At 42.5% G+C, this 15447-nt stretch overlaps 1 protein-coding gene across 1 annotated transcript in view; it reads right to left on the bottom strand.

Annotated features, from left to right (window-relative positions):
* LOC132558698 (protein PALS1-like) overlaps positions 1-14337 on the bottom strand; it is a 46835-nt gene extending 32498 nt beyond the window's left edge. The window contains exon 1 of the mRNA XM_060223292.1: positions 14274-14337. Within this exon, the coding sequence (XP_060079275.1) occupies positions 14274-14337 (64 nt within the window). The remainder of the gene's footprint in view (positions 1-14273) is intronic.
* Between the last annotated feature and the right edge of the window lie 1110 nt (positions 14338-15447).

Genomic DNA, 15447 nt, shown 5'->3' with positions numbered 1-15447 from the left:
TGTGGACGTGTAGGACCAGGGGTGACTACGCTAACTCACTTGTCAAGTGTGGATGTGTAGGACCAGGGGTGAACACACTAGAGCTAACTTATCAAGTGTGTAGATGTAGGACCGGGGGTGACTACACTAGAGCTAACTTTTCAGGTGTGGACGTGTAGGACCGGGGGTGACTAAAGTAGAGCTAACTTGTCAGGTGTGGACGAGTAAATTTGTCACGTGTGGACATGTAGGACCAGGGGTGACTACACTAGAGCTAACTTGTCAGGTGTGGACGTGTAGGACTGGAGGTGACTACACTAGAACTAACTTGTCAGGTGTGGACGTGTAGGACCAGGGGTGACTACACTAGAGCTAAATTGTCAAGTGTGGACGTGTAGGACCAGGGGTGACTACACTAGAGTTAACTTGTCAGGTGTGGACGTGTAGGACCAGGGGTGACTATGCTAGTGCTAACTTGTCAAGTGTGGACGGGTAGAACCAGGGGTGACTACACTAGAGCTAACTTGTCAATTGTGTAGATGTAGGACCGGGGTTGACTACACTAGAGCTAAATTGTCAGGTGTGGACGTGTAGGACCAGGGGTAAACACACTAGAGTTAACTTGTCAGGTGTGGACGTGTAGGACCAGGCATGACTACACTAGAGCTAACATGTCAGGTGTGGACATTTAGGACCGGGGGTGACTACACTAAATAACTTGTCAGGTGTGGACGTGTAGGACCAGGGGTGACTACGCTAACTCACTTGTCAAGTGTGGATGTGTAGGACCAGGGGTGAACACACTAGAGCTAACTTATCAAGTGTGTAGATGTAGGACCGGGGGTGACTACACTAGAGCTAACTTTTCAGGTGTGGACGTGTAGGACCGGAGGTGACTACACTAGAACTAACTTGTCAGGTGTGGACGTGTAGGACCAGGGGTGACTACACTAGAGCTAAATTGTCAAGTGTGGACGTGTAGGACCAGGGGTGACTACACTAGAGTTAACTTGTCAGGTGTTGACGTGTAGGACCAGGGGTGACTATACTAGTGCTAACTTGTCAAGTGTGGACGCGTAGAACCAGGGGTGAACACACTAGAGCTAACTTGTCAAGTGTGTACATGTAGGACCAGGGTTGACTATACTAGTGCTAACTTGTCAAGTGTGGACGCGTAGAACCAGGGGTGACTACACTAGAGCTAACTTGTCAAGTGTGTACATGTAGGACCGGGGGTGACTACACTAACTAACTTGTCAAGTGTGTACATGTAGGACCGGGGGTGACTACACTAGAGTTAACGTGTCAGGTGTGGACGTGTAGGACCAGGGGTGAACACACTAGAGCTAACTTGTCAAGTGTGGACGTGTAGGACCAGGGATGACTACACTAGAGCTAACTTGTCAGGTGTGGACATGTTGGACCAGGGGTGACTCATGATTAGCGAACTTGACGTGTAGGACCGGGTGTGCCTAATTATTAGCGAACTGTCCAGTAAGGACGTGTAGGAGCAGGGGTGCCTACAGTAGTGGTAAACTGTCCAGTGTGGACATATAGGACCAGGGGTGCCTACAATAGTGGTAAACTGTCCAGTGTGGACATGTAGGACCAGGGGTGCCTACACTAGTGGTAAACTGTCCAGTGTGGACATGTAGGACCAGGGGTGCCTACACTAGTGATAAACTGTCCAGTGTGGACGTGTAGGACCAGGGGTGCTTACACTAGTGGTAAACTGTCCAGTGTGGACATGTAGGACCAGGGGTGCCTACACTAGTGGTAAACTGTCCAGTGTGGACGAGTAGGACCAGGGGTGCCTACACTAGTGGTAAACTGTCCAGTGTGGACATGTAGGACCAGGGGTGCCTACACTAGTGGTAACTTATCGACTGTGGACGAGTAGGACCAGGGTTAATTACCTTAGTGCTAAGCTGCCCAGTGTGGATGAGTAGAACAAGGAGTGACTACTCTAGTGGTAAACTGTCCATTGTGGACGAGAAGGACCAGTGGTGACTACTCTTGTGGTAACCTGTCCAGTGTGGACGTGTAGTGGTGACTCGTCTAGTGTGGACGAGTAGGACCAATGGAGACTACTCTAGCGTTGATCTGTTTAGTGTGAATTTATAAGACCGAATTTGTAGGACCGAATTTGTAGAAGCGACTCCTCTGGTTTATTCGGATCAGTATTGAACAAAAACTTGAGCTATGTATTTGATTATTTGACACTGTGAGTGTACCCTTACCTAAATGGTTTAAGACGATCACTACAATCTCAACTATTATGGTGTTATAGAATGATGACTAGAATTCACGTCTTTAAGTTAAATCTGGTCCGTTTCCTATTGAAAAAAAGAATTGCCTTTAATTCACGTCAGTATTTAAAACTAACTTCAGAAACACACAGATTGGTTCTAATGGGATTATGAGGCTAACGGGCAATCCATTCGTCAGAAAACAGACTAGTTTCTGAAATCTGCAACTCAATCAAAACACTTCTGAGCTCGAATGTTCTCTGTTACGAAGTGTTACATTGGTGCCACAATGGTGCGGACAAAGGACATATACGGAATGTGATCTAATAGTCAGTCCGGCTTCACGTCATACTCATAGACACAAATCACGATCCTCTATAATTGCTTAATGTGATGTTTCCAACCAAAGGAGTTGTTGAAAGAGACGCGCCGCTGGAATTCATGATTTGGAGCTGACTAAGCTTTTGTGGCTGTCCCCCGGGGACTCGTTATTGAGTGTAGATAAACGTGAAGTACACACTACTTCCAATTCATCTTCTTGGTGATGAGCACTCGGACTAGAAGATCAGATCAATTCTCCAAAATGAGCCTCGTCTTGTTACAGCAAGCATCTGTCATAGTGAGGAATGACGACGGGCGCAGCGATAGGACAGCTACAGGCAACTTACAACACGTTTTATGGAAAGGCAATAATTGATTCGAATTAATTCAGAAATTACGTCGGCAGTGTTTATTTCACTGAGCTGGCAATTATTGATCCCCACAGAGTGAATTATCACGACACAGATATCATTTTTGTAATTTACGTCGTTAATTAAAAGCAATTTGGACCGAAAGACTTGTAGTAGTTGACGAGAGATGTAATAATTAGATTTGATAGCGCCCACTGATACTTAATGCTTTGTTACAACTCTGTTTATGAATACGATGACAAGACAACACTGTTATCAGACGGAAGTTGTACAGTTGTGACACAATCGCCTACAAGTTATGGATTTAACGTTGGGCTAAGCGTTAACTACGTTTTCGAGAAGTATAAAATATTTTAACTATGTTAGGATTTGTTTTTTTCTATATCTAAATGAAAGTAATCTGTTGCACGAGTTAGTGGATATAAAAAGGTAAGAAAGTTATAAAAAAAAATATCTGAAGCATAAATTGGGCAATAGCAGCAAACACGTCAATGGAATCATAATCTACACTCAAATTCGACGAAACTAGGACAAAATATGAACATATGAAGATTTTGACAGATTATTAAAATATACAGAGATAATATAGCTAAGTGTTCGTCTTCAGCTTTATCGACTACACCTGCCTTGTAAATATTGACCAATCCAATTAAGTACATCGCGACCTCAGATGAGAACAAGGCTGATAGCTTAACTTCGTATCACAAAAGGAAAAACAACAGTTTCCAGTGAGATCATGGTTCTGCCCACATTACGTCCCAGTAGCATTCCGCAATCTGCATCTCTCGAAACCCCGTGTTGTCTGTTAGCTGTAGACATATTTCAAGGAAAAAGTGAAGTACAAGTCTTTGAATACTGAATCATTTGCGACATGTAAACATCGTATGATAAAAAAGCTGGGTTATAACTATAAAACATCGTGGTGTTTTTATCCGTGCTGGTTTTATTGTAGGAAAAGATCGAGGAAAGCGGCTGGTGCAGGAAAGTCCGTCGTGTATTTTATTTCCAATTCTAGCGTGTATATACGATGAATGTAGTCAAGCAACACGTGAAATTGCAGGACTTTGCAAGGACAATGTGATTTAGCAAATTAAATGCATTGATGTGTGCTCGTACCATCTCTTGTATGTTTCCTTTGTTCGACATAGTCAATTTGCCAATATTATCCTTTTATTTCTGACACATGCGCAGTCATAGTAGATAATATCGGTAAACCATTTTGTTAATGGCAGTCAATCGGAAGACTTGATCGAGTGTCTTTGGACCGTAAGGACCATGTTTTACAACAAACTGATATGATAGATAAACAGACTTGCAAGAGAGTCGGGGAGGGGTGGGGACTGGGTGGGTGTGGGGATGAAAACCATGTCAAAAAAAGTATATATATATATACCTGCAAATTATACATATACATTTCTAGAATCATCATAAACAAATTCGGCATCTTAGTTTGTTGTTTGACGTCATTCAAACAGCCAAAGTTTTATCAATATAATATCCCAAGGGACATTTAAGGACTCTGTTACAGTGTCATAACACATAACCTTTACACGGAAGCATGGCAACCCCCTAGTCACACTGTAATGGCAACAAACCAACCAGTCCCTACCGCCACCCCTCCAGTCACATTATACTGACAACAGGCTAACCAGTACTTACGACCACCCTCCAGTCACATTATACTGACAACGGAATAACCAGTCCTTACCGCCACCCATCCAGTCACATTATACTGACAACGGACTAACCGGTCCTTATTGCCACCCTCCAGTCCCATTATACTGACAACGGACTAACCAGTCCTTATTGCCACCCTCTAGTCACATTATACTGACAACGGACTAACCAGTCCTTATTGCCACCCTCCAGTCACCTTATACTGACAACGGGATAACCAGTCCTTATTGCCACCCTCCAGTCACATTATACTGACAACGGACTAACCAGTCCTTATTGCCACCCTCCAGTCACATTATACTGACAACGGACTAACCAGTCCTTATTGCCACCCTCCAGTCACATTATCCTGACAACGGGATAACCAGTCCTTATTGCCACCCTCCAGTCACATTATACTGACAACGGGATAACCAGTCCTTATTGCCACCCTCCAGTCACATTATACTGACAACGGACTAACCAGTCCTTATTGCCACCCTCCAGTCACATTATACTGACAACGGACTAACCAGTCCTTATTGCCACCCTCCAGTCACATTATACTGACAACGGACTAACCAGTCCTTATTGCCACCCTCCAGTCACATTATACTGACAACGGGATAACCAGTTCCTATCGTCACTCACCAAGTCACATTATACTGACAACGGACTAACCAGTCCTTATTGCCACCCTCCAGTCACATTATACTGACAACGGACTAACCAGTCCTTATTGTCACCTTCCAGTCACATTATATTGACAATGGACTAACTAGTCCTTATTGCCACCCTCCAGTCACATTATACTGACAACGGACTAACCAGTCCTTATTGTCACCCTCCAGTCACATTATACTGACAACGGACTAACCAGTCCTTATTGCCACCCTCCAGTCACATTATACTGACAACGGGATAACCAGTTCCTATCGTCACTCACCAAGTCACATTATACTGACAACGGACTAACCAGTCCTTATTGCCACCCTCCAGTCACATTATACTGACAACGGACTAACCAGTCCTTATTGTCACCCTCCAGTCACATTATATTGACAATGGACTAACCAGTCCTTATTGCCACCCTCCAGTCACATTATACTGACAACGGACTAACCAGTCCTTATTGTCACCCTCCAGTCACATTATACTGACAACGGACTAACCAGTCCTTATTGCCACCCTCCAGTCACATTATACTGACAACGGGATAACCAGTTCCTATCGTCACTCACCAAGTCACATTATACTTACAACGGACTAACCAGTCCTTATTGCCACCCTCCAGTCACATTATACTGACAACGGACTAACCAGTCCTTATTGTCACCCTCCAGTCACATTATACTGACAACGGACTAACCAGTCCTTATTGCCACCCTCCAGTCACATTATACTGACAACGGGATAACCAGTTCCAATCGTCACTCACCAAGTCACATTATACTGACAACGGACTAACCAGTCCTTATTGCCACCCATCCAGTCACATTATACTGACAACGGGATAACCAGTCCTTATTGTCACCCTCCAGTCACATTATACTGACAACGGACTAACCAGTCCTTATTGCCACCCTCCAGTCATATTATACTGACAACGGGATAACCAGTCCTTATTGTCACCCTCCAGTCACATTATACTGACAACGGACTAACCAGTCCTTATTGCCACCCTCCAGTCACATTATACTGACAACGGGATAACCAGTTCCTATCGTCACTCACCAAGTCACTAAGCAGTCCTCAATATAACCCACCTAGTCACATTATACTAAAAACAGACTCACAAATCCTTACCGTCATACACTTAGATTAACCAGTCCTCAATGTAACCCACCAGGTCACATTATACTGACAACATACTAGGACTAACTAGTCACACATACAAGTATATTACTGAAATGCCCTAGCGAGTCTTTTCCATTCACATTACACAGAAAGTCCTCAATATTCCTTTCTTCTTTATGTTTGTTTAGTTTCATACAGACCAACCCAACCACATACACAGACCATGTTTTCCGCATACATACCAGAACAACCACATAAAGTTCAACACTGTCTCATACAATTCAACCCTTGTTCAAATCCTCCATACCACTTACAGTTGCCCAGAATCGTGATTATCGATAATCGCTAGAAGGCGAGGTAGGTAATGCTTGTAACCCATGCCAAAGATTGCGACCGCTGATTGGAAACTTTTTTTATACTGGTCGTAACCCTACTAGCTTTTATTGAAATTGTTTTGTAACTGTAAGTCTGCTGAACTAGACTACTTTCCCACGGCCACGGAACATACATGTAAGGGCGTAGACTCAACACATCACAGAAAGCAAGGAGAACTGATGCCAAGACATTACAGACTGGTAGCAAAAGTTTTATGGAAATGGTTGGGAAATGGGTGATTTTATAACACTCTAAGTACGGAAAGGGTATTAACTCCACAAATCAGTATTGGATCGAAATGTACACAGCAGCATTTGGTGGTGATGAAGTTCGTAAAACCTGGCGTACTTCTCCAGTAAATATATTAACAAACACAGACATAGTGTGTGCTCGCACGGACTAACAAGTGATCACGCAAAGTGGCTGTTCACACGTATAGAAGATATCTCTGCTTGTATTAAAGGTTAAATACCTTAAACATAATTTATATAAAAAAAATAAACGGAAACTGATTAAGAATGTTAAATATAGAATTAAATTAAATATTCTGAAAGCTACCCGAACTACTACATCCATGTCACTTCGGGCAGCATGCTGAGACAACGTAATATGGCGTTACGCCATTGTTTATTGTCAGGCAACTCAGCAAGACTAATGTCGACAAAGGGGACCCGTCAGACCCAAAAGTTAGAACAGGGAACATATTATCGAGGAATGGTCCCACCCGCACCAAGAGGTAGAACTAGGAACAAAATGCCCAGGAAGGGTCCCACCGACTCCAGAAAGTAGAATTCGGAACACAATCTCCAGGAATGGTCTCACTCACACCAGCTGGTAGAACTGGGAACACAATGCCCAGGAATGGTCCCACCCACACCAGCAGGTAGAACTGGGAACACAATATCCAGGAATGGTCCTGCCCATTCCAGCAGGTAGAACTAGTAACACAATCTCTAAGAATGGTCCCACCCATTCCAGAAGGTAGAACAGATGACAAAATGTCGAGAAAATGTCTCATCGACGCCAGAATTATGGAGGTAGTACAGAGGATACTATGTCGAGGAAGAGTCTTATCAACTCAAGAACTCTAAAGGTAGTAGAGAGGATACTGTGTCGAGGAAGAGTCCTGTCAACTCAAGAACTCTAAAGGTAGTAGAGAGGGTACTGTGTCGAGGAAGAGCCCCGTCAACTCAAGAACTCTAAAGGTAGTAGAGAGGATACTGTGTCGAGGAAGAGTCCTGTCAACTCAAGAACTCTAAAGGTAGTAGAGAGGGTACTGTGTCGAGGAAGAGCCCCGTCAACTCAAGAACTCTAAAGGTAGTACAGAGGATACTATGTCGAGGAAGAGTCTTATCAACTCAAGAACTCTAAAGGTAGTAGAGAGGATACTAAAGGTAGTAGAGAGGATACAGTGTCGAGGAAGAGTCCTGTCAACTCAAGGACTCTAAAGGTAGTACAGAGGATACTGTGTCGAGGAAGAGCCCCGTCAACTCAAGGACTCTAAAGGTAGTAGAGAGGATACAGTGTCGAGGCAGAGTCCTGTCAACTCAAGGACTCTAAAGGTAGTAGAGAGGATACTGTGTAGAGGAAGAGCCCCGTCAACTCAAGTCAACTCAAGGACTCTAAAGGTAGTAGTAGAGGATACTGTGTCGAGGAAGAGCCCCGTCAACTCAAGGACTCTAAAGGTAGTAGAGAGGATACTGTGTCGAGGAAGAGTTCCGTCAACTCAAGGACTCTAAAGGTAGTACAGAGGATACTGTGTCGAGGAAGAGCCCCGTCAACTCTAGAACTCTAAAGGTAGTAGAGAGGATACTGTGTCGAGGAAGAGTTCCGTCAACTCAAGGACTCTAAAGGTAGTACAGAGGATACTGTGTCGAGGAAGAGCCCCGTCAACTCAAGGACTCTAAAGGTAGTATAGAGGATACTGTGTCGAGGAAGAGTTCCGTCAACTCAAGGACTCTAAAGGTAGTAGAGAGGATACTGTGTCGAGGAAGAGTCCTGTCAACTCAAGGACTCTAAAGGTAGTAGACAGGATACTGTATCGAGGAAGAGCCCCGTCAACTCTAGAACTCTAAAGGTAGTATAGAGGATACTGTGTCGAGGAAGAGTTCCGTCAACTCAAGGACTCTAAAGGTAGTAGAGAGGATACTGTGTCGAGGAAGAGTCCTGTCAACTCAAGGACTCTAAAGGTAGTAGAGAGGATACAGTGTCGAGGAAGAGTCCTGTCAACTCAAGGACTCTAAAGGTAGTAGACAGGATACTGTATCGAGGAAGAGTCCCGTCAACTCAAGGACTCTAAAGGTAGTAGAGAGGATACTGTGTCGAGGAAGAGTTCCATCAACTAGTGGAGAGGATACTGTGTCGAGGAAGAGTTTCGTCAACTCAAAAACTCTAAAGCTAGTAGAGAGGATACTACGTCAAGGAAGAGTCCCGTCAACTCAAGGACTCTAAAGGTAGTAGAGAGGGTACTTTGTCGAGGAAGAGCCCCGTCAACTCTAGAATTCTACAGGTAGTAGATAGAACAAAATGTCTTTGCTGGCTGGCTTGTTTTTGCTTTTATGCATGGCTGAATTAATCAAACAGCTCATCAACAGATGTCACAAAGACCTTGCAGGGTTGTTTATTTTCACCTTCATATATATATATTTAGGACGTGTTGTCTTTAAATAACAAAAATGTATATACTCACTAAGTACACGACACAATCTTCTATATAAACCGCTTATCACCACTAAGATGTATGATAACCGTGATGATTTCAGTTTCCCTATTGTGAATTTTCCATTTCTGGATAGTAACATTCCTGCATTCCCAACCTATGGTGTTTACATGTCGCGGTTATTCAACGGCCCGTTTCCATTGTCACGATTTTTGCACATGAAGTCGTCAACTGACATATAAACCCGTAACACAGGGTTTCAAAAGACGCAGGTTGATAAAAATTAAACGATAAAGTTTAAACGGTCGTCATAGTGATCTCATTGAGATATGAAACTAGGCGTGTTTGCTTGGTCTCATTTGAGAACCTGGCATTACTTATTTGGATTGATTTGTTTGTGGTGGCCAGGAGGGATCATTTTAATCAATACTATCGTGGTGATAAAGGTCAAATGTTTAATGTTTTTGCACAAAAGGAAATTTGGTTTCCATGTTTCTCCGATATTAATGTGGCCATATCTGGGGAGATGATTTTTTTGATATGATGGCGACTTCAAAAAAAAAAAAAAAACAAAACAAAAAAACAAAATAGGATATTGTTAGAATGTATTATTAGGGAATGTAGGGATGTTGTATATTGTATTAAGGTTGATAATAAATGGTTGTTCGGGTTTTGTTTGAATGTTTTATTAGGGAATGTAGGGATGTTGAATATTGTATTAAGGTTGATAATAAATAGTTGGTTGTTTGACAAATGACTGATTGGGGAGTTCGGTTATTGGTTGAATGATTGGGTAGTAAGAACTGACAATAGCTAGTTTTACAGACATGACAGCAATATAACTGATGTTCAACTACACATTTGTCATCTCTATCTACATTTGAGAAGATAAGACAAGTTGGTTCACATCAATGCTCGTGGTTTGCTGTACAGAAGACCTGAGTGAGAGGTTGACGTTTTCACGGCGAGGTAAAACTTTTAATTGTGTAATAGCTAGATCGATGTCACGCAGGCTTCGTTGTTAATACCGCGGGGACCTAGAAATCACATTACGCCCTACGACGATTTTCTTTATGGGAGAATTTGTCTCTTCTCATTACAGCACGTTCCCTTCATTAAACTTAAGCATGTCACTTAAATGTAGTATACAGGCGAGTGATGACAAAATAATGGTGGACGGATCGTGTTCTCCTTCTGACTACAATACGACGGTAATGATGGACGGATCGTGTTCTCTCTGACTACAATACGACGGTAATGGTGGACGGTTCGTGTTCTCTTTCTGACTACAACACGACAGTAATGGTGGACGGATCGTGTTCTCTCTCTGACTACAATACGACGGTAATGGTGGACGGATCGTGTTCTCCTTCTGACTACAATACGACGGTAATGATGGACGGTTCGTGTTCTCTCTCTGACTACAATACGACGGTAATGGTGGACGGTTCGTGTTCTCTCTGACTACAATACGACGGTAATGGTGGACGGATCGTGTTCTCTCTCTGACTACAATACGACGGTAATGGTGGACGGTTCGTGTTCTCTCTGACTACAACACGACGGTAATGGTGGACGGTTCGTGTTCTCTCTCTGACTACAATACGACGGTAATGGTGGACGGATCGTGTTCTCTCTCTGACTACAATACGACGGTAATGATGGACGGATCGTGTTCTCTCTCTGACTACAATACGACGGTAATGGTGGACGGTTCGTGTTCTCTCTGACTACAATACGACGGTAATGGTGGACGGATCGTGTTCTCTCTCTGACTACAACACGACGGTAATGGTGGACGGTTCGTGTTCTCTCTGACTACAATACGACGGTAATGGTGGACGGATCGTGTTCTCTCTCTGACTACAATACGACGGTAATGGTGGACGGTTCGTGTTCTCTCTGACTACAATACGACGGTAATGGTGGACGGATCGTGTTCTCTCTGACTACAATACGACGGTAATGGTGGACGGATCGTGTTCTCTCTGACTACAACACGACGGTAATGGTGGACGGTTCGTGTTCTCTTTCTGACTACAACACGACAGTAATGGTGGACGGTTCGTGTTCTCTCTCTGACTACAATACGACGGTAATGGTGGACGGTTCGTGTTCTCTCTGACTACAATACGACGGTAATGGTGGACGGATCGTGTTCTCTCTCTGACTACAATACGACGGTAATGGTGGACGGTTCGTGTTCTCTCTGACTACAATACGACGGTAATGGTGGACGGTTCGTGTTCTCTCTCTGACTACAACACGACGGTAATGGTGGACGGTTCGTGTTCTCTTTCTGACTACAATACGACGGTAATGGTGGACGGTTCGTGTTCTCTCTGACTACAATACGACGGTAATGGTGGACGGTTCGTGTTCTCTCTGACTACAATACGACGGTAATGGTGGACGGATCGTGTTCTCCTTCTGACTACAATACGACGGTAATGGTGGACGGTTCGTGTTCTCTCTGACTACAATACGACGGTAATGGTGGAAGCTTATATCTAGTTTCTTGTCACCCTGTTTATTCTAAACACGAGTCAAACTTTGGAAACAATATCGTTAACATCTTGACACATAGAACGTGCCTGTAATTCTATTGAACGAATGCATTTCCTTCTTCGGAATAAGGATCGAGGAAGCTTCGCGTTTAAATTTTCTCTCTGGTTGAGATTATCTTAACTGTGTAGATGTGAGTGGTTAATCCTTTCCCTGGAACACGCAAGTACTGGAAAACGAATGTTATTGCTATCGAACAGAATCTCTTTAAACGTCCACACAACGGTTAAGTAGCTTCGTGGAAAAGATTTCATGCACATGTAAGCATTCTCATCAATCGTTACACATATATACAAGTGATTCCGGTAACCACAACACATCCCGTGTTCCTTGTCAATATCCTCCAGGCATTCCGTTAGTGGCATTAAATGGCTTTTCCTGTACATATCCGTGTAACTTCTGGGTTGTTTTTATACGTTGTTCGGTAATGTAGTAGTTTTTGGACAATTATAAAACAATTTTTAGATGGTGGAACAAAATCTGAAGTGATGATAAACGTGAACCAGTTGAGAGGCTGGTCGGTATGCAGTAAAAGGTCATACCGGTCAGCTATTGAATTTTTCTAATAAAAAATCACAACTCGAGTCAAAGTGGAACCTACGTACTGAGTTTGAATAAAATCCATCAAGTCTTTCTTAAGAAATAGCGATACTGGTTGATAACCATGGACATTCATTCCATCCGAATTCTGAGGCAGGAGGTGCACTGCTCGAGTCCTCTGGTCTAGAACATGAACTTGAGAGAAGAGGCTAATAGCTGGTTGTTGTGGAAGATGGTGAACAGATCTGTAGGAAGTCCATTCAACACATTACAAATTTCTTCGAATATAGGAGACCATAAAACCAGCTGGAGGCGCCTTGGACACCGTCTGTAGGAATTTTAAAGCTCCTCGGGAGATATTTTACATGAATAGTCAGATTCAACCCCTTGTAAAGGAAACACGCGGATAGTATGAACACACTAGGTGTATGCTCTTGTGATACATTAAGGTACGCGCCATTGTTGATTGTCGGCAGCCACTTTGGACTCTCAAGAGATATTGCAGAGCAAAAGAAAAGTCTTAACATCGTATCAAGGACATTGATGTAGACGTATACCTACATAAAGCCATGCGAGATTTGTTCCACGGGTAGGAGTTACATTGATCTCGCCGATACATTCCTATATATTACGGTTTAGTAAGAGAGAACCTGGACAAAAAAGGGAAAGTGAAGCTGTGATTTGTTCAGCTTCAAACGAGCTCCTTGTTTGACTGATTCAGTAGAAAGAGGTTCTCTATAACCCCCGAAGCCGTTTACGAGAAGAACTATCAAGAAAATTTTGATGTTAATTCTCTTTCTAGAAACCGCTGTAGCACTATTGCCAAGTTGATTCCAAAGAAAAACTGAAGAAACTGAAGGACCAGCATAGCTTAACATAGGAACGATCAGTGAATGAGAAGGACAATTTTCCGTTCCATAAAAAATCTTTGAAGATATGAATTCTATTATAAGATGAAGCATCCATCGGTTACAGTGATAGACATTCATGATTCGAGCATACAAGTAGCAAATTATCATGCGACTTGAAAACAAGGTCACGAGTTCGACCCTAGTAAATATGTGTAATAAAACAGGTATTTAATTAAATGCCACTAGGACAAAAATAACCATCGCTTGTTACAGTTAAATATTTCTGTTAGAAACCAAATTTTAATTTTCTCGCTTATCATTTAAAATTCTCAAGAGATTGTAAAATACACCTAATGTCTCCACAGAATAATGCTTTATCAAATTCACAACATTAATAATTCAGCTTAACATACTTGAATCACAAGGCATTTATATGTCCCTAGCTAAATTCTAACTTGCTAACTTTTTTTTAGAGTCAGGACTGTTCAATATGACATTGGCTGTTGGTGAGACGTAAAACTGAGGCGAAATAAAAACAGAATTTAGTTATCGCATATCAATTTTCCATTATACTGCCGCCAGAGGCGCTCGCAGTCAAATATATATTGATATTGTTTCGTTTAATAATAGATACAACAGTATGTTACATCACTTGTACCTGTAAATCACATACAACACTGAAATTTTATAAAGGACTGCTTGGTTGGAAGGTTACATTGTAATTCATATACATGTGCATTACATCGTAATAGACCAAACTATCGATTCAGTATACAAATATTGGAATATAACAGCAAATAATTGAATTTAGTTTATACAGAAAAAAACGATTTATTGTAAAATGACATGATAAGACTTTATTTAAGGGTGGTATCGAAAAGGGTTACATCGACCGACACGGAGTACTCACCGTACAACTTAACAAATCCGTCTTCTGTCTTTACCAACATGATGACGTAGCCAGTTAAATCCATTTCAGATCTCGAAATGGTGCATCACCACAGATATTCACCTGTATTTCGTCTACAGGTAACTTTTCTAACAAAGACGCACAGCAATGTATGATGTTTGAACTGTTGGCAATCCACGGGAACACGTGCTGATGTTAGGTGATCAGCCAGTGTACCGCTCTCTTTATATAAACCATTTGTTCAGCAACGTTTACACAATTAGATAGCCACGCGTGGTCAAAGTAAACTACAATGGGCACAGCAACAGTCAATTGATGGTATACCTCACATCACGTAATCCACAGCTCCGGTGATTAATATATGGATGAACGTAGAACTCGACATATCATGTTTCCCTGACACTAACTCGACATCCCATGCTCTAATACGAACTCGACATCTTGTGGAACCTACCTAGACTAAGGATACCCAATACGATTATCGCCAATAGAGCCGGAGCGTCACTGTAATTCAAGGACGTATTGCATGAACACGACCACTAAACAGGATCTTGGTTTATACGGCGACAACATGAAGTATTCGCTCCAACAATCGTCACGTGCTTCAGTGTGTGTTGAGTGCCCAGAGTTAACACCGTCACGCACAGATATGGAGTTGTCAAATATTCCAATATACTCGCCTTCCCATCGGACTGTCAGACTTTTTGTGCATCGTTCTCAGATATACCTGTTAGGACACTGACGTATACCGTCATTTACATAAATCAATGCGAAATGCAGGTGTAAAGACACTGTCAAGCATGTGCACATGCGTCTGACAAAGTACATTAAACTAACATGTACGTATTTATCTTGTATTCAGAGAAAAAACAGTTATTATGTACGTATGGAAAGTATCTGCGGATTCCATATTCGTGTAAGCTGTGTTACGAAATGCCATGATACAAGTATACAGTTGCCTGCACGATATTCGTGTCTTTAATTATGACCGAAAGGTTAAAACCTACTCGGAATATATGGACTAATTATGGTGGGACCGCACTTCTGATAATCCGGTCTTGACCCTCTAAACTACGTATGCACATGAGCACGAGAGCGCCCGTACCTGTCAGTAAAATTTGTAGCGAGAATCAATATTGTTATTGCCTGAACAATAAGGACATAACCTAATACA

This window comes from Ylistrum balloti, unplaced genomic scaffold (assembly GCF_031769215.1).
Source record: "Ylistrum balloti isolate Yb309-2 unplaced genomic scaffold, AGI_CSIRO_Ybal_v1 Utg370812, whole genome shotgun sequence".
NCBI lineage: Eukaryota > Metazoa > Mollusca > Bivalvia > Pectinida > Pectinidae > Ylistrum > Ylistrum balloti.
Note: the sequence above shows the minus strand (reverse complement) of the source record. Positions and strands in the feature narration are given on the sequence as shown.